This window comes from Chiloscyllium punctatum, chromosome 40 (assembly GCF_047496795.1).
Source record: "Chiloscyllium punctatum isolate Juve2018m chromosome 40, sChiPun1.3, whole genome shotgun sequence".
NCBI classification, from domain to species: domain Eukaryota; kingdom Metazoa; phylum Chordata; class Chondrichthyes; order Orectolobiformes; family Hemiscylliidae; genus Chiloscyllium; species Chiloscyllium punctatum.
Window position 1 is genome coordinate 50,293,858 of NC_092778.1, and position 20,114 is coordinate 50,313,971.

The 20,114-nt window shown below is 40.8% G+C and overlaps 1 protein-coding gene across 1 annotated transcript in view; it reads right to left on the reverse strand.

The window, feature by feature from the left end:
- Window positions 1-20,114, reverse strand: part of pkd1a (polycystic kidney disease 1a) — a 205,423-nt gene that overhangs the window by 32,054 nt on the left and 153,255 nt on the right. Inside the window, exons 35-43 of the mRNA XM_072559862.1 lie at window positions 17,833-17,941; window positions 16,585-16,712; window positions 15,228-15,430; window positions 14,101-14,295; window positions 11,138-11,289; window positions 9,363-9,481; window positions 7,651-7,804; window positions 6,204-6,329; window positions 4,195-4,369 (exon numbers count right to left, since the gene is read on the reverse strand). Of these exons, the coding sequence (XP_072415963.1) occupies window positions 4,195-4,369; window positions 6,204-6,329; window positions 7,651-7,804; window positions 9,363-9,481; window positions 11,138-11,289; window positions 14,101-14,295; window positions 15,228-15,430; window positions 16,585-16,712; window positions 17,833-17,941 (1,361 nt within the window). The remainder of the gene's footprint in view (window positions 1-4,194; window positions 4,370-6,203; window positions 6,330-7,650; window positions 7,805-9,362; window positions 9,482-11,137; window positions 11,290-14,100; window positions 14,296-15,227; window positions 15,431-16,584; window positions 16,713-17,832; window positions 17,942-20,114) is intronic.

Genomic DNA, 20,114 nt, shown 5'->3' on the forward strand with positions numbered 1-20,114 from the left:
GGCATAGGTTTAGGGTGAGAGGGGAAAGATATAAAGGAGACCTAAGGGGCAACCTTTTCACGCAGAGGCTGGTAAGTGTATGGAATGAGCTGCCAGAGGAAGTGGTGGAGGCTAGTACAATTGCAACATTTGAAAGGCATTTGGATGGGTATATGAATAGGAAGGGTTTGGAGGGATATGGGCCGGGTGCTGGCAGGTGGGACTAGATTGGGTTGGGATAACTGGTTGGCATGGACGGGTTGGACCGAAGGTTCTGCTTCTGTGCTGTACATTTCCCTTTGGCATCATTCCCACTCCCAAATATTAACAAATATGTGTTCTGTAAGGTTTAAACTAATAATTCCTCCACATAAGTTGGCCAGGGATGGCAAAACACACCAATATGCCTTGGCTGATAGGCGGAGCTGTCCACGGCAGTTCTACAGATTTACTGCCATCTTGCTGAGTCCCACTTTTGTCTTTGACTGGCCCTATTCCTACCCTAGTCATCCTTTTATTCTCACATACCTCTAGAAAGCTTTAGGGTTCTCCTTTATTCTACTTGCTAAAGACTGCTCATGTCCCTTCCTTCATCTTCCTAACTCTCTCTTTAAATCCTTCCTAGCTAATATGTAACACTCCATCATCTCATCTGAACCATCTTGTCTCAACGTAACATAAGCCTCCTTCTTCTGCTTAACAAGAGATACAATTCATTTAGTTAACTTATCTTATCACTTCCTTCCTGCCTGACAGGGACATATCTCTCAAGGACACGTGATAAATGTTCCTTAAACCAGCTCCACATTTCAACTGTCCCCATCTCCTGCATTTTGCTATCCTATTCCATGCCTCCTAAGTCTTGACTAATCGCATTATAATGGCCCTGTGGCATGTGCCTTTCCCTTTCCAACGCTAAACTAAACGTAACCAAATTATGATCACTTTCTCCAAAGTGCTCACCTATGACTAAATTAAACACCTGGCCTGGTTCATTACCAAGTACCAGATCCCCTCTTGTCACCTCTTCGACCTATTGTGTCAGGAAACCCTGGTGCACACGTTGGACAAAAACCAATCCATCTGACATACTAGAGTTCCAGCATTTCCAGTCAATTTCTTCAGATAATGAACCATATTGCATTCAAACTTTATACATAATTCTTTCATATTATGGTCACGTCTTTCCAAAGCAATTTTACAACAGGTTGTTAATTATGTCATAGTGGCCAGGTCCATAACTCAGAGTCAGAAGGCTTGGATTGTTGCTCATCCCTAATTGCCCTTGAACTACCCTTTGAAGTGGCCTATCAAACCATTCAGTTCAAGTCCCAACTGCTCTCGAGGTGTGTCATTACACAGAATTATAGAACCCCTACAGAATGGAAGCAGGCCATTTGGCCTATCAAGTCCACACTGACCTTCCAAAGAGCATCCCACCCAGACCGGCACGCCTACCTTATCCCTGTAACCCTGCATTTCCCATGGCTAATCCACATAGCTGGCATACCCCTGGACACTGGGAAATTTAGCACGGCCAATCCACCCAACCTGCACATCTTTGGGCTTGGGGAGGAAACTCATGCACACATGGAAGAATGTGCAAACTCCATACAGACAGTCGGCCGATGTAAGAACAGATTGATTAATTTCCATCAAAAATATCTATTTACTGGTCCTTTCTTATTGCACTAAATCCATAATACTCTGTTCCCTTGTTGGGTCCTTAAAATATTGCTCCAGACAGGCATCTTGTACACACTGTAGGAATTCATCATCTACAGCACAACTTAACCAAATCTGTTTATAAACTGACGTTACCATTACTACGGTATTATTCATGTTATACACATCTCTAATTTCCCAAATTATATTGTGCCCATTGCTTTTTCTTAGCTCCACCCAAACTGATTCCACATTTTGATTCATCGATCCAAGATTCTCTCTTACCTTGTCCCTTATGAGTACTACCCCATCTCCCTTCCTTACTGCCTATCTCACCTAATTGTTAAATATCCTTAAATATGCAATTCTTAACCAGTCATGATTTCTCTGTAGCCATGTCTCTTTGATGGAGATTAAGTTGTACCCTCAATTTGTAGTCAACTCAACAAGCATCCACTTCTTCTATCAGCAGCACTCTGTATTGGCAGCAGTGTGGACTATATACAAGACAAACAGCAGAAATTCACTCAAGATCTTTAGACAGCACCTTCCAAACACACGACGAATGCAACTAGAAGGACAAGTGCAGCAGATGCATGGAAACACCGCCATCTAAAAGTTCCCCTCCATGCCACTTCCCATCCCAACTTGAAAATACAGAGGAACCTCGATTATCCGAATACCAATTATCTGAAGGAGATCCTGAGGTCCCGAAGGAAACATTACATCAAAGAAGTGTTTCCAACAATGATCGCGTCTTTTGTTTAGTGATTAAACAGGCACCTCCCACCCTGTCTCTCCCTACACTTTCCCTGGAGTTCGTCACAGGGGGGTACCCTAACCACCCCTCCCCTACTTCCCCAGATAAACTCTCCAACATTGTCCTGTAGTTGCAAGAAAAAGTTGTATGTTGGTTGTGTGTGTGTGCACGCACACACTATTTGGAGACTTTCACCACAAAGGAAGCTGCAGCAGCAGCAGTCTTGTTGTTGGTGTACAGTCCGGCAGCCCTGGAGAGGGGGCGGGGGGGGCAGGCAGAGGGCTGGACAGAGTTGGGGGCGGGGGCATGGTGTTGGATGGCATTGGGGGGGGGCAGGGGCGGTGTTAGACAGGGTTCTGGGGCAGGCAGGGGGCGGTGTTGGGGCGAGGGCTCGTGTGTTTTGTGCTGGGGTGTGGGGGTGGTGTTGGACCAGGTTGGGGGAGCAGGCAGTGTTGGGGCGAGGGCTCATGCGTTTTATGCTGGGGGGTGGGGGATGCAGTGTTGGAAGTGGTTGGGGGTGGGCGGGGGGGGCAGTGTTGGACAGGGGCGTGGGCAGTATTGGGGGTGGGGTCTCGCGCAATGTGTGCTGCTGCTAGTGTCCTGAACGGGGAGCAGACTTTAAAAACTCCGAGCCCCAGAGGAAAGGCATTTAATTGATTAACTGAATGATCGATTATTGAAACGAAATAGTGCCCTCCCATCCCGTTCGGACAATCGAGGTTCCCCTGTATATCGCTGGATCGAAACCCTGGAATTCCCTCCCTAAGGTTACTGTGGGTCAACCAACTGCATGTGAATTGTAGTGGTTCAAAAGGCAGCTCAACACCAACTTAAGGACAACTAGGTGCTGGCAATAAATGCTGGCCAGTCAGTGACACCCATGTCCCACAATTGAACTAAAAAAAGTCAATCTTCTTTGCAAATTCCTCATGCATTTAGAGTGCATTTGATTTAGTGTTTTTTTTTAACATTATTCTCTATTCTGATTCTATTTGATACTTGTCCATGCTTTGTCTGACTTCCGTTTTTGCTTTCTATTTTCCTAGTTCCTTTCCTTCCCTCAAATTGAAGTTCCTGCTCAGGTTCCTATCCCCTGGTGTGATATTAAATTTAGTTTGCCCTGCTGACCTTCAAGGAATTGAATGCCCCGGTTTTGTCTTCTAGGTGGAACGTAGGAGGTTTACGTAGCCATTTCCTTGCCATTCAGGGATGATTTACATTTTCATCCAGAAATCAATAAGAACATTACAGTTAGAATTTAACTATCCCCCTATACAGAGGAAGCTCGATTATCCGAACAAGATGGGCGGGCACTATTTTGTTCGGATAATTGATTATTCGGTTAATTGATTCAAAGCCTCTCCTCTGGGACTCGGAGTTTTCTGAAGTTTCCTTTTTCTTCGCTCTGCCTGCCTTGTTCCTTCTTTCTGGCTTAGGGTTTATTTTTGAGCAGACACACGCTTGAAGCGCCACCCACCACCCAACACCAAACCCCCCTCCCCCCCCAACCCCCAAATCAGTTCAATGGGATTGATACAGCGAGCTCTTGCTAAGTCCGCTCCCTGTTCAAGAGAGTAGGCAGCAGCACACCACGGGAGAGCCCCCACCCTCCCATCTGCCCCCGCAAGGCCCCTCCTACTCCTACATGCCGTCTGCGCCCACAGCAACCAACTATGTGACACTCTCCCCCCCACCCCCCCAAGGGCAGCAGGACTGGACAGCAACAGTAAGCCTGCTGCTGCCTTTGGGGGGGATTTACGACTTATGAATGCCACATGAGCAAGACTTACCATCATGATGAGCAGGAAATCCACTCCAGTACTCAGTTGCAGCAGTGAGAATGGTTTGATATCAATGCTGGTGGACACTCCCCCCGAGAATGGGAACTCTAGGAGAAGGGTGACTACACTGTACAAATCCACATTTTGGAAATACTGGGTAAATTCGATGAAGATGGCCCTTGTCCTAGCAACACAAAATTACAAGTCTGTTTGAAACAGTATGTCTTTACATCAGCCTATATTGTCTTCATAGAAAGCAGTGCATTATTGTCCTTTTGAAAAATAAATGATTTTGAACATTTAACATTTTCTATTTTCTCTTGATGACATTGACTGCAGGGCAAGGGTCTATGTATATGGCTACCTTTTGATACCTCAGCCATGTTCTCCTTGAGTGAGCCTCAAATTTAAGCTCCAACAAGCCTTGTGGGGTCTGAGAGCTAAGTCCAAGTTTGTTCTCACTTGCCAACCAATTATAACTTTCTTCTCATACAACTGTTGGTTTCCCTTTTACTTTGGTGTTCCTGTGAACTATCGTAATGAGTGCAAGATCGAAAGCTTCAACAACATGTTATTTTTCAGTGGTGCTTAAGATCAGCACTGCCAAACAACAAGGTGCTTTCTGACATATTCACTTAGCAGCACTTGAGAATTGTGGCATACTTTCTTTCCAATCTAAACCGAGTGTAATAAGCTAACTATGGAACCTTCTGAACTGAGAGCTCATTTACCAAAGACTTGTAATCAAGGGATTAAGCTGTGGCTCAGGAAGTAGCATTCTAATCTCTGAATCTGAGTTTAGTCCCACTACAGGAATCCGAGGCTGATATTTCAGTGCAGTATTGAGTGAGAGTTTCACTATCGGATGAGACTTTTTTTTTCCTCTTTTTATTCTTTCAAGGATGTCTCTCTCAATCTAAAGGCCAACCCATGCGTTGCTCATCCCTAATTGCCCTGAACTGATGGTTTGATAGGCCACTTCAGAGGGCTGTTAGCAGTCATCAACTTCATTATGGATCTGGAGTCACATATAGGCTAGATCAGGTAAGTACTGCAAATTTGCTGTATTAACAAACTTAGGGAAGAAGATGCATTTTTAAAACAATCTAGAATGGGTTTATGGTCACCATCAGATTAGTATTATATTCCAGATTTATTAAGTGAATTTAAATTTCACCAGATGCTATAGTAGAATTTAAACATGTGTCACTAGAGCATTAGACATCTAGATTAGTAGTCTAGTGACAGATCACGACTCAAATTTCACTCCAAGACTTCAATTCCTACCAAAGCAGCACCGAAGGAGTTAAAGGTAAAGTTGCCAGAGTCCCAAAAATCCACGGGGTTGCTCTCTCATTAGAGAAAGAGACACTTGGTGATTGTTTACAGAGGGTCACTACGCCTTAGGTGAGGGGAGAGGTTGAGAACTTTCATGGTAACCTCAGCCAGTGTGGAAGTTAAATCTGTGCTGTTGGCATCACTCTGAATTGCAAACCAGTCGAGCTAACTGATCCCAAGAAGTATTGTCCGTTTGGATGTCAAAGTCCTGTCCATTGTTTGAGGGTATTGTAAGATTCCATTATGCTATTCAAACAAATAAAAAAAAGGGTACTTTCTCTATATCTTGAAAAACCCATCTTGTTTTTGTATCTGAAATCTTGTTTCTGGGATCTTGCTCTGCAGACTTATTGACAGGACAGTCACCGCAACTCAAAAGTAAATCATTGGCTGTGAGGCATTTTATATTTTGGAGACTTTATGACATAGGTTTTAATTGCAAATTAATTCTTTAAAGAGCAAAATATCAAATTTGATGGTCATGTTGCTGACATAATAGTCACATCTTTTAAATTGGGAGACCATTCAATAATTGTGTTTTTTTAAACCGAGTCTGACTTTGAACTAGCTTAATCAAAAATACCATGTTAAAAATCTGCTTAAATCTTGAAGTCTCAGAGCTGCCAAACATTCAGAATCCTGTTTTATTTCTCAGTAACACTCAGTGTAATAAAGCTTACCTTACATCCAGCCAATTTCTTTCCTGTAAATTCCACAGCGTGTAATTACTCTGGTCTCTCGTCCTGCCAAGTTTCTGTATGTATCCACCACTGTCATATACAGCATTCTGGCCCCAGTACCACACCCTAAGAAAAGAAAAAGACCCAGAAATTATAACACACAGACACATTGTTGTTTTATTGTTGAGGGCCTCATTCCCCGATCTGCATTGCCCAGTGTGCCTCCTTTCTGTATTGAATCTGCTAAATCCATTTGGGGATCTACCTCCTTCATCATTTAGCCCAGGTAGCCAGTCTATAGGTACAAGTCTATGCAATTTGGGCAAACAGTCACTTAGTATGAAAAATGTATCACATTCATGTGGAATCTATACGTGTTTTCCTCCTCCTTTCCTCCAGCATATGGATCACAGCCAATTGTAGAATTCAAATGATCCTCATGTTCAGCTCAGTAAATTCAGTCTAGACTGGGGTTCAAATCTAGGACCACCTCTTTGGTTTTAGTCAGTGCTGTACTCCCAGTTTGCATTCATTTATGAAGGGAAATGTCTTGCAAAACAAAAACTATTTCATAACTACCTAATATAGATCTTTTAACAACATAAAAGTTTAATAATGTACAGTCAGAGGAGATGCGTGGGGCAGTCCCAATCTTGAGGGTGTAATTATAAGATGGTCACTCTAAGGAATTCAGAAGTTTCTTTACACAGTGTGGTGAGAATGTGGAACTCACTACCACAAACAGGAGTTGAGACCAACATTGTAGATACATTTAAAGATGCATGAAGGAGAAAAGAAGGATAAGAAGTCAGGTTGGGAGGAGTTTGATGTGGAAGTTTCACACAAGTACAACCTATTAGATAGAATGGCCTTTTTGGAAACTGTAAATTCTACATACCATCCATTGAGGTTAATTGTAGAAGAAATAGTGTCATTAGCATGGTTAAATTAATACTACAACCAAAAAAAACACGAGTTCACCAGATTGATTTCAGTATTCCCCAGAATTGCAATAAACAAGGCTAGGAAATGATCTGTGGATGATGAGTTACTGAGGAAAAGTTTAAGCAGTTCCAGAATCGAAGAAACTGAAAACACTGGAAATACACAGCAGATTAGGCAATATGTGTAGGGAGATTCCGAGTTCACCAGTGAATCATCATCAGAGCACATTTGTTGGCCATTGTTCCTGTGTGGGCCGAGTCTGTAAACATGGGAGAGCTGTATCACTTCTGTGGTACTTGCAGCTGAGCCTTGTTCCATCCTCAGCTTCTTATGTAACCTTTCCAACACAAGGTGGAGTCTGTTACTGGATTGGGGAAACAGCCCATGCTGACTTTCCATTTCCTTAGCTTGGAAGAGGTGTCTACACTCTTGCATTCAGTGATCATTAAAAGGAATACACAGAACAAATCTCTCTGGTCAATATCCAGAGCATGTTCCTTACCCTGGTAGATCAGGTGATGAGTATGACCATGTATCGCTCAGATTTGTAACTGGACTCTTCCAACCAGCCTCGTGATCACGGTTATCGTGAAGCCCAGGGTCTTGAAGACACTGTGTAATTATTGGTAATGACGAAGGTTGCTGAAGACATTGAACTGGTTAGACATAAGTATAAAAGAATAGAAAGCTCATTCAGCTGAGAATGGTTCACAAGAATTAGAATCATTTATGTCATTTACAGGTTCTGATCCTGTAATGAATTCACTGGAGCAGAAAGCAGGCATATGGAGTCTAATTTGGATAAATGCAAGGTATTGCATTTTGGTAAAGACAAACAAAAGCAGGGCTCTGTGTCATGTTGTAGAATGGAAAGACCAAGAGATTCTGGTACGTAATTCTTTGAAATTTGTGTTCTATCAGCTGTTTAGCACACTAGTCTTTATTGCTGAGACCTTTGAGTATAAGAGTTAGGATATCATGTTGAGGTTGTACAGGAAATTGGTGAGACATCGTCAGGACTACTGTGTACAGTTCTGGTGCCCTGCTATAGGAAACATATTATTAAATTGGAGGGGATTCAGAAAAGATTTACCAGGATATTGCCAGGAATGGAAGGGTTAAGTTATAAAGATAGGCTTCGACATTTTTCCACTGGAGTGTAGGGGGTTGACAGGTGACCTTATAGAAGTTTATAAAATCCTGTGGGACATAGGTAAGGGGAACAGCAAGGACCTAGAGTGGGGGAATTGAAACCTAGGGGCATATTTTTAAGGTGAGACGGGAAAGATTTAAAGAGGATATGAGGAGCAACTTTTTATTTTACACAGAGCAGTTCGTATAAGGAGTGAACTGCCAGAGAAATTGGTGGATGCAGGTGCAGTTACAATGTTGAAAAGTAATTTGGATAAGTTCATAAATTGGAAAGGTTTGGAGGAACATGGGCCAAATGCAGGCAAAGTGGGGCTAGTTTGGTTTGGGAACATGGGCAGCGTGTACTCATTGGACCAAAGGGTCTGCTTCCATGCTATAGGACTTCAAGGCTCTATTGTGATTACTCATTTTGTCATATTATTTCAAATAGTATGAGCCTTTAGAGATGTTTTATTCCATATCTAAATTTTAATTAAGTGGTAACTCATTATATCCAGACTGGCCAGTCTGCAAATTGAAGCTTATGAGCTGGTGTGAGCTTTTCAATTTAAAGATCATTCTTCAACTATAATAAATCCACTTCTTTTCCTCTAACATTCTAAGTTAAACTCTAAAATACATATAAATAATTTATTGAGCCCTCAGTGTGAAATTGGTTGCAGACTCAGCTGTGTCAAAAGTTCAAGTCCATTCTAGAGCCAAGCACATAATCAAGGTCAAGACTCCCGTGCTGTATTACCACAAGTGCCACATTTGAGAAGACACTTAAGTTATTCACGGGCTACCCTTTCTGTTGGATGCAAAACATTTCTTTGGGACTACTTTCTAGAAGAGCAAGAGAGCTCTCCCTAGTTTCTGATCGGAACTGCAACCAATGTTACTAAAAACAGACAAGCTAGTCAGTGTCATGCTGTTGTTAGTTGGAGATTGTTCTGTGCAAATTGTTTGAGAGCTTCCTTAACTTCAACAGCATCTGCATATCTAAAAGTACTTTAAAAGTGTGTTCAGTACTGAGACAGTAAGGTTGTGCAAGGCACTTAGGAAATGTAAGTTTTATTTTACCATTGTTTATTTTTGAACGGATTTGGCGTATTCGTGGACATCCCAATAGCGTCCTACTTCTATTGTTATACAGGTACGGTAGGAGCACCTCTGCCATCCATTTCCAAAGCTCCCCTGATCTGAAAAAAAGCACCAATTTAGACGGGACTCCAACAGAAAGCATATACAGGTAGTTCTCCTATAACACGGTGTCTCAACCGTAACGCGATTGATGAATTGTGGACCATGTTTGCACAACACGAACTTTCTGCTGAATGGGTATAGCAGAATTTCCATGGTGCGATTTTCTACAGCGCACGATTACAGAGGAACACACCTGTCACATTATAGCAGAATGACCTATATAAGAAATGTAGGGTTACAACAATGGATATCTCAAACATTGTGCTTGAACAAGCCATAAAGATGCAGGATCAAGGCCATTTGGACCATGGAGAATGTTTTGTCATTTAGTTCAGGTACCTCAAGCCCACTTTCCAACACCATCCCTAAACCTCGTGTTCACTGATCTCAAAGCCACTACTTTCCACAGGCAATAAACAGCAGAATCAGCTAAACTGTACTCTGACACATCAAAACTTTCCCATTCCTAGTGACAGTACAATTCCACTAGGTATTTGCGTGTTTCATTGAACTCCATTCATTGAACTCTTTGCCAAAGACTGAACTAAGTCAAGTACATTCTATTTCTTGTTGGTTTCCTCAGTAGCTGCTGTAGATATGGCTTTGCAGCCATGTCCTTCAGGACTTGGTTAGCAGTGGTGCTATGAGACTTTGTGAGATGATAATAAGGTTTTCTCGTCCACATCAAGGGTAACTTGTTGATGGGTAGTAGGCAGCCACATCCAAGAGTGAATAATTTCTGTAACTTGTTACTGGTTGAAGAGGTCGTTTGACCAGTCCTTGGCCAATATTCAGTACCTCCACCTGGTGGCTTGGCTGAGTTCCCATTATCATATAGAAAACCACCACGATCAGGCCTTGACCCAAAGCACTGGGCTGAATTTTACCGGACACTAGGAAGCATCTTCACTGGATCCAAAAGCAGGTCCCATGCCTGTACAGGCTCATGGCAGGACACAGGGCATGGTTTTACCCATAAAAGTCACTGCCCAGACTCCCATCCAATTAATGTTTGTGATCTGCTTCTCAGAGTTGAGAGTTGCCAACTCAGTGACAGCACCCACTGAGATGACTGGTGCTGAGGCTGAAGGGAGAAACGGATACTTCCACATTAGATGCCCTCAAGATCTGTTCTGATATTGGCAAAATGCCTTCAGGATAGGGAAGTGGTCATAATTTTGCTTTCATTCAAATATATCAATGAATTGGTAAAGTGCTGCAGGTGCTGATGGTCTGAAATAAGAATCAAAGTTCTAAAGAAACTCAGCAGGTCTGGTAGCATCTGAGGAGAGAGAAAGGGAGTTAATGTTTCAAGTCCAGTATGACTGCTTCAGAAATAGGGTTCCAAAGAATACTGTACTCAATGTTGATTCTTTTCTCTCTTCACACATTAGGTCATTTTATAGTCATGATCACACTGCTGATTGGAATAGTTTGCTGTGTGCAAATTGGCTGCCACATTTCTTGCAATACAACAATAATCAGATTGAAAACATGGAAATCCTATCGATATGGAAGTTCGGTCTTTCTTTTAATGGAGAAATATATTTACAACAGTTACAATATGAAGTGAGTAACAGGAGGTGTCAGAGTAGGATATGCTGTTTTCAATTAAATGATACCTATTCTAATAAATCTGATAGCTGTCTTACCTTTTGATTTTCTGGAATTCAACCCCTTTACTGGGCCCTAGCAGGCTTTGTCTAATTGAACTGTGCAAGAGTCTGCCCTGGGCATCTCTGAATGAATCTCCATAATTGATCAACAGGACCACGAGCAGAAACAACATATAAATGATGAAGTTCTGAAACAGAAGGGATGACAATTCAGTCAGCTCTATTTAACATTAATGCAATAATTAATTAAAAAAATATAAGGACATCACAAAAGAACTCAAAGTTGACCTCATGTGCATCTGTCTGGAGTGACAGCAATCATCAACTAGCATTAAAAGTGAGAGTCTAAACTTGGAAATCTGAACGTTCTGTTAAAATAATCATCCATGTTTGTGCTTTTATTCTCTGGATGCTCACATTTTTATTGCTAGTTGGAAAATTAACAGGATAGCATCCAAAGTCTGGATAAGTATTCTATGTACAACTTTACTCCAAGTATGTTATCCCGAAAGATTTGCAATTGTCTGGACAACGTATGTTCTCTCTCCTTCATGCCACTGTTAAATCAGTAAGTTTGGCTAGTGAAGGCCCTTCGTTTTTAAAGCAGGGATCCTACAAAATTGCCCTCTTATTGAGCAGCTTGCGCCTGATGCACAAGTGAAATGTTGTTCTCAAGCCCCAGGAAAGACAAAGTAGCACACAGCACTGGTTATTATTCATGCAAATAGCTCTCGTTTATGAAGAAGGTAGCAGCCCATTAATAATGATGGGAAAAGAAGGTTTATTCAAATTCCCTATGGTGTTGAAGCCATAGTAGTGCTAGACCAAAACAGGGGGAGAAAGTGAGAGAGGGATTAGTTACAGGTCTGAGTGAGGGAGGAAAAGGACAGGTACAGCAGTAAGGGACAGAGAGGATAGTCACAGAAAGGTGAGAGTAAAGTTATGTGAAGACAGAGAGAGGCCTGTTGTGAAAATGCTTATGGAAGTGATGATCTGTGGTCAGTCTGCTGAATGTGATTAAACCTAAGGTCATTTATTTTTCCTACAAGTGGTTTCCAATTTTAAAAAAACTTCTTAAAAGTCTATCAAATTTTTTAAAAACTTAAATAATTAAGTGGACAATTCTATCTTTAAATGTTTTTTCAGCAAAACATGCTCCATCATCTACATATCACTTATGTTGAAAGAAATAAAATTTTGATTACGTTTTGTGCACAGCTCTAGACTTCATGCTGCATTTGATGGTGTATTTGAATGTTTAACTGTAGAAGAAAATTTTGATATATTTAAAAATGTACTTTTTTTGAAAAAATATTGCTTTTCAATGCCTTTTGGTGACTTGCAGAATTGCCTTCAGCTGCTGATCAATCATCCAGACAGAAATTAAAACTATATTATACAGGGAGGCAACTGATAGGTGTGTATTATAAAAGATAGAAGATTGATTAATCTCCTGGTCACATTGATAGTCAAGGACTCAGAAATACTGGGAGCCAAGACTAGTAATGTATTTGGCCTCAGTCCTTTGATATCTTTGTTGCTTTGACACTGATGGATCAGCTGCAATGAACAGCTGGCCTCTGAACTGGAAAAATACTAATGTCAGCCACGATTCACTGAAAAAAAATTACTTTTACCATTTTTTTTCTCTCCGTATTTGTTTTGGCTACTGCTGGGAATTTAAAAAGTTGTGTCCAAGATCAAGCAATATGCAATGCCGGGTCTGTGCCTCAGAAAAAAACTACATATTTACCTCAGCGATAAGTGAAGCACAAGTCATTTTTCTCTCGATTTGTCAAAGATTAAACATTTCACAATGAAAACATGTTTGCTGGGACTTCTGAAGTAAAACCAAAGAAGTGCTGAAAATATGTCAGCATGTCAAACTGAAACAACCTCAATTTGAGTGAGGATTTTTTTTTAGCAGACATCATTAATTTGCTCTTTCCACATACTAACTGACTTATTGTGTATTCTATTATCCTTATTTTCATTTTGTGTGGTTTGATGCATTTGTCATGTTCTGGTAGTTAACTGAACAGATAATGGCGGCATGGTGGCTCAGTGGTTAGCACTGCTGTCTCGGAGTGGGTTTCCTCCGGGTGCTCCGGTTTCCTCCCACAATCCAAAGATGTGCAGGTTAGGTGAATTGGCTATGCTAAGTTGCCCATCGAGATGTGTAGGTTAGGTGCATTAGTTCATGTAGAGTAATAAGGTCGTGGAATGGGATTGGATGGGATACTCTTTGGACAGACAGTATGGAGTCATTGGGCCGAAGGGCCTGTTTCCACACTGTAGGGATATTATGATTCTATAACATTTTGGACAGGAGCTTCTTGAGAAAAATGCATAGCACTGCAAGAGCCCGGTCAGCCGATCTGAGTTTGGCCAGTGTTTTTTATTCATAGGAGTAAACCTCCAAGCTTATAGCATCTATTTCTTTTTTCCCTGTGTGTCTATCTAGCTCCCTATTAAATGAATTCAAACTAATCACCTCAACTCCTCCACAAGGACCTGTAACAAATTCCACATTCTAACCACTCTCTATGTTGAAACATACATGAATCTTTGGGGATTTAACAGGTCAGATGCAAGAGGGTGTTCCACCATGTGGGAAAGTCTAGGACCAGACAGCATAGTCTCAGAATAAGGGGTCACACATTTAAGACAGATGAAGAGGAAGTTCTTCTTTCAGAGGATTATGAATCTGTGGAATTCTTCACTGCGGAAGGCTGTTGAGACTGCATCATTGAGTATATTCAAGGCTAAAAGGGCTAGATTTTTAACCACTGAGGGAATCAATGGTTATGGAGAAAAGGCAGAAAAGTGAAGTTAAGAATTATCAGATATGCCACGATTTCACTGAATGCAGAGCCGATGTAATGTGCTAAGCGGCCTACTTCTGCTCCTATGTTCTTATGTTCTAAAGAGGCTTCATCTGAATTTCCCATTTTATTGCTAGTTGAAGTTTTGAATTGATGGAAGTTTTCCATTTATACCTTGAGCATTCTGTGAAGAATCTGAACCTTCCTGGCCTCCTCCTTCGCTTGGAGAAGGCCATATCCTTGAGGAGGCCGCACTTTGCCGATTTTTTCCAGGGTCTGTTCAACACGTGGCTTTGCCACTAAATTGTCATCTTCATCTGGATGGATGCGCTTAGCAACCACTGTGAAGTAAAGTGCTTCAGTCAGAACCTGGATCACAAGGATCAGAAAGGGCATTGTCATTTAATGTGGAACATTTGTATTAAAGACAAAAAGTGATCACATACAATAGTAGAGATTAAACTTTTAGTTTTAAAAGTTCGGATAAATTTAAGATCAGATAAACAGAACTTAGAGATTCAGAGTCAATGGCAATTCCTTAAATGCAGACTGCAAACAATTCATCAGAAAATTCTGAGTCTTTATCTTATTCTTTATCCAATTCCTTTTTAATACTGAGTCCGATTCCAACAAGCTTTCAGGCATTAAGAGGTGCTACACTGATACAAGTTGTTGCTGTATTGAAGACTGCCCTAAAATACATCATTATTTATCAGGTAGTCAAAAATAGACAACTTTATTGCCTAGTTTAATTGAATGTAGGCTGAAAAAAAATTAATGTCCAGCCTGGCTTACTCACAACATCCTGGTAAATCATGGATAAGACTTGAAATTATGTGATCCTTCAATATATCATATGACGCTACCACAAAACATCAGAGGCTAGAAATTTCATCAGATGTGTGCATTCTCTGCGGTGCAATTCAGCCGACAGTGTGACTTAATGTTCCTTTACATCAACTAAATTCCTGACACACTTTCAATGAAGGTAAGGTACAAATTCTAAAGGTATTACTAGCCATGCAGACACAGAGCAGAAAGTGAGGACTGCAAATGCTGGAGACCAGAGTTGAGAGCCTGGTACTAGAAAAGCATAGCAGGTCAGGCAACCCTCTGGCCCACAAGCCTCATTCCTGCCGAAGGGCTTATGCCCAAAATGTCGATTCTCCTGCTACTCGGATGCCGACTGACCTGCTGTGCAATTCCAGCACCACACTCTCGACTCATGCAGACACACAAGCAGCCACATTTTCAAAGGAATCTAGACTCAAGCCATTGCACCCTCTTGTGCCAGAACCTGCCTTGAGAGGTTCCAGGAGGAAGAATGAAGAGAGAACACTGAAGATTCCTGAGATAAGCCACATGAGGGCAATCCTGGAAGTGAAGTTAACGCCAATCCATATGGACACAATGAGGCATCCAGAGAAGAGGAGCAAACAAAGGACATGAGCTGTATAACTACACCAGAACGGGAACAGACATTGTTGTGGAGGGTCAGTGAAAGCTGTTGAAACATAAGAATATAAATTAACATTAATGGAGTTGACCCTGAATTATCATACCCTCGCAATAGTACTTAAAATGGATACAACAGACTAAAAGTTTGATATTTAAAGAAAAGCCATATGGTGGTTATTATAATACAAGGTATTATACATACAATGCATTTCCAGCATAGAAACAGGTCACTTGGCGCAATAGATCCATGTTTTCATTCCACATGACCCTTCCCTTACATATCTTCATCTAACCCGGTCAGTAAATCTTTCTAATCCTCACTCCCTCTTGTGCTTATCAATCTTCTCTTTAATGGCATTCAATCTGTTTGTCTCAACTACTCCCTGCAGGAATAAAATCTGACATTCTCAGGGTAAGGAAATTTCCCCCGAATTCCCTTATATCTATGGCTCTGTATTCTGGTCTCACTGACTTATAGTTCTGAACTTTCGTGCAAGTTATTGCACTTCCTTGTACTCTATACTGGCTCACTTCATTAACAGACCGTTTTCTGTGCGAAATGTGTTTTCACCTGCCTTATATCCAATTAAACATTGCAGAGCCCAGTGTTTAAACAGAAACCTCAAACTTTATCCTGGTCCATTAAACATTTTGCAGATCATCAGGCAGTCTCCTCCTCTTTGAGGGATGTAGAAGTATGTGCTTAATCAAACTCAGCACAGGCTTTAAACCCACAGCTTTTCAACTCAGTGCTAAGGATGCTGCCCTACTGAATCATAAGCAATAATAATTTAGCAAACTTTCAAGTGTGGGATGCATGTACAGAATTTCTGTAGCACATCATAAACTCTTAATGGAACACTGATAATACACCAATGCGAAGGTAAAGACTTTTACATCATAGGGTATGGAAAGCCAGGAGGGGTTTTTGCAGATCCTCTGCTAGAGTTATGACACTGAAGACACAGGGAGAAGTTGGTGGATTCGAATCTACTTCAGAGTAGTGGGACTGGAATTTCCACTGACAGTTGAAATGGTTCAAAGTTGGATAAATATAGGAGTCCTTCAACAGATACAGTAGGTATCCAGAACTTTACACCACAAAGCTGCAATAAGCATTCGAATAATTAGGGAGAATGGCCAATAGCACAGCCATGAGGCTTTTTCTGGGTATCCAGGATCTATAGTTGTAGATTTTACCTATTCTTCTGGTTGTAGATGATCTTGCGATGCCTTGGGAAGGTCTAATGATCTGACCATTATCATTAGTCTGGTCTAGGATTGGTGCTTCAGCTCGTGGTTGTTTACTCCCATCAATAATTTCCGTTCTGAAGAAGAAAAGGGAAAATGCAACTGTACCAATGACAGCTTGACAAATCTCAAGGGGAACATAAGAATTTTCTGTCACAGTAAATGCAGAACATTTTCCTATCAAGTCTGCTTGACAAATAAAAGATATCTAATATTAGAAATACAAACCTTGAGATCAGCAGATTTTTAGTTTGCCCTTCACATACAAAGTTGTCATTACAGGACAGCTGCCAGTTACAGAAACAACAAAAAATGATTTACACTGATTTTTCAAAAGTCAGTTGATTTGTCAGGACAACAAATTGAAAATCAATCACATGATCTTTCCAAATTTTAGCTGAGCCCAAAGAGAATATTCTGAGTGCAGAATATTAACTTGACAAGGAAGTCCCAGGGGTCACTTGCTTGTCACAATTTGGTAAATTAAGAGTCACATAAGAAAATATCACATTTTGACAAAAGAAGTGTGATTCAGGTTCCAAAGTTTTAAAAATATTAACGGGACTGAAATTACACAATGATAATAGGAGACTAAATTCATTTAAAATAAATTTCTTACTGACTGAGCTAAATGAGTTCTTTTGTAATTCATTAATGGGATGAGGGCATCCCTGGCTAGGTCAGCATTTATTGCCCATCTCTAAGTATCCAGAGGGCAGTTAAGAATCAATCTCATCGCTGTGGGTCTGCAGTCACTGGTAGGTCAGACCAGGTAAGGACAGCAATTTCTTTCCCTAAAGGACATCAGTGAACCAAATGGGGTTTTCCAACAATTGACAATGGATTCATGGTCATCATTAGACTGTTAATTCCATATTTTAAAAATTGAATTCAAATTCCATCATTTGCCATATTGAGGTTCGACAGAACATTACCTGGGTCTCTGGATCAATAGTCTAGCGACAATATGACTAGGCTATCATTTCCCCAGTTGAGGAAGCACATTTCATAATAATGTTTGTTCCTGAAATTGCACCACATTATATTAACCCAAGTGAAAGGAATCCCATGGACTTGTATCTGCTAGCATTTTGGATAACAGTCATTTAGTTTCTCAATGGTAGTCAGACATTCCTGTCAAAACAATATAATTAAACCACTTTCAGTGTATTAGGGGCAGATTTAAGACATACTCACAGGTTAGATATCAAGTGACTTTCGGCATCTAGTGAGACCCTGCCACTGTCATATGAGGTTGACACCTCATTGGTCTCATCAATGTTAATTCTTTGTATCAGGCGTTCATCTGAGGGAAACAAAGCATCAACATGTGTAAATGCGAAGATTCAATGCACAAATAATTTACTACAGAAATGGGATTCCTGCACATTAACCAGGGTCATGCTGTGTATACAGAATAGGCCATTCAGACCAAACCTGCCAAAGCTAATGCTCCATTTGAGCCACATCCTACTTCTTTTCATTTAACAGTACAATCGTCAATTCCATTCTCCAACAATTAGTCTTTACTTAAGTCCATTCATGCTACTTGCTTGAACTACTCTCTGGGTAAAGAAGTTCTTTCTGAGTTCCTTATTAGATTTCTTGAGACTACCATATATTTATGGGCTTCGAGTTTCTATTCTCCACAACTGCAAATATGCTCTGAGCCACAGACAAGGGGGAAATCAATGTTAGTTGGATTAGACATATAGTGCATGATTGTTGTGATTTAAGTACATAGTTTTGCTTGATTTATTCCTTGTTTTAACAAAAACAGCCTGAATAAGCATATTATTGCTACACAGGACAAGGAAATAAAGGGAACCAGGAATCCAGTCTTAAGATTCAGATAAGAGGAGCTTGGATGAACTTATGTTGAAAACCCCATATTTTTGAGAAGTTTACTGGGTAACCAAATGAGCTTCCCCCCATCATATGCTCAAATAAAATAACATCCTTGCCTGAACTATGCAGACTCGAGAATGGCTATTCTTCAGCATAGTCCTCTTTATAAACCTTTTCAATTAATCCCTTTCATAATTTGTGGGTGGCACGGTGGCACAGTGGTTAGCACTGCTGTCTCACAGTGCCAGAGATCTGGGTTCAATTCCTGCCTTAGGCGACTGACTGTGTGGAGTTTGCACATTCTCCCCGTGTCTGCGTGGGTTTCCTCCGGGTGCTCCGGTTTCCTCCCACAGTCCAAAGATGTGCAGGTCAGGCGAATTGGCCATGCTAAATTGCCCGTAGTGTTAGAGGAAGGGGTAAATGTAGGGGTATGGGTGGGTTGTGCTTCAGCAGGTCGGTGTGAACTTGTTGGGCCGAAGGGCCTGTCTCCACACTGTAAGTAATCTAATAATTTTAAGGACCTCTATCAAGTTTCCTCTCAAGCCACCTCTTTTCAAGGGGAAGGAGATCCGGCTTGTTAATTTTTTTGATAGATACATTTTTTTGCATTTCCAACATCATTCTTATAAGACACTTTTTCTCACCCTCTTGACTGTCTCTATATCTTTTCCACAATGGCAATTTAATGTAGCACTCTAGCTAGGTTCAACCAAGGTTTGCTATAAGTTGCACCTGCTTTTAGTTTGCAGAACTGTAAAACATTGATCTTTCAAAAGAAAATCATAAGGGCTTGTGTTTGAAAAATGACTGCATGTAGATATGACAAACATTTCAATTATGTTATAGAGTTTGAACAAAAGTAAAACCGCACAGGATAAACAGGAATGAGATTGAAGTCTCCCCGATCCTATTTAATTTGCTAGTATCAGTCAGTTCTGCTATAACATGTGTTTCTTCAGGATGAATTTGCGTTAAAGCGATGGAAGAATTTAGATCGTTATTTGTAGAATGTGAACTGTCCTTATGTGTACTGGCTATGGCATGATTCCGGCCCCATTAGTTGAAATGGCATGGCTTATGTGTGATTTTCTTATAATGTGAGATCGCACAAGAGCAAAACTATCGTGTTATATCAGAACCGACTACATTCAGGAATGAATAGCAAAGTCTGTGGTAATTATCCACCTTGCTAAAATCAAGGAACAGTTGGGATTTGGTTACAAAGGGTTTGAAAGTGAAGCCATGTCTTTATTTGGCAGAATGTACTTCAGGAGCCAAATGGCAACTCCTGCTCCAATGCCTCATATTCATTTGTGATTCTATGGCCTGGTGCTCGCAGGAAGAACAAGTTGAAGAAATGTGAATACACAGCATATCCATCACTTTTCATAGAACTAAAATCCTGATCGTGTGCTCCTTACTAGAGTGCTAGGTCTCATAAAAAACAATCATGAAGTATCTGGGCTTTTACACCCATTTGTGCTCGAGAAAGGAGTTGCAGAAAAAAATTGCTAAATATTTTCTGAAATGAAGATATTGGCATGTGTCTTCTTTGCAAGTTCTTCCAAATGGAGAGGGACTTTGAAGAAAGTTGCTTCATATTATTGCCAGAAGTTGCTAATTAATAAACA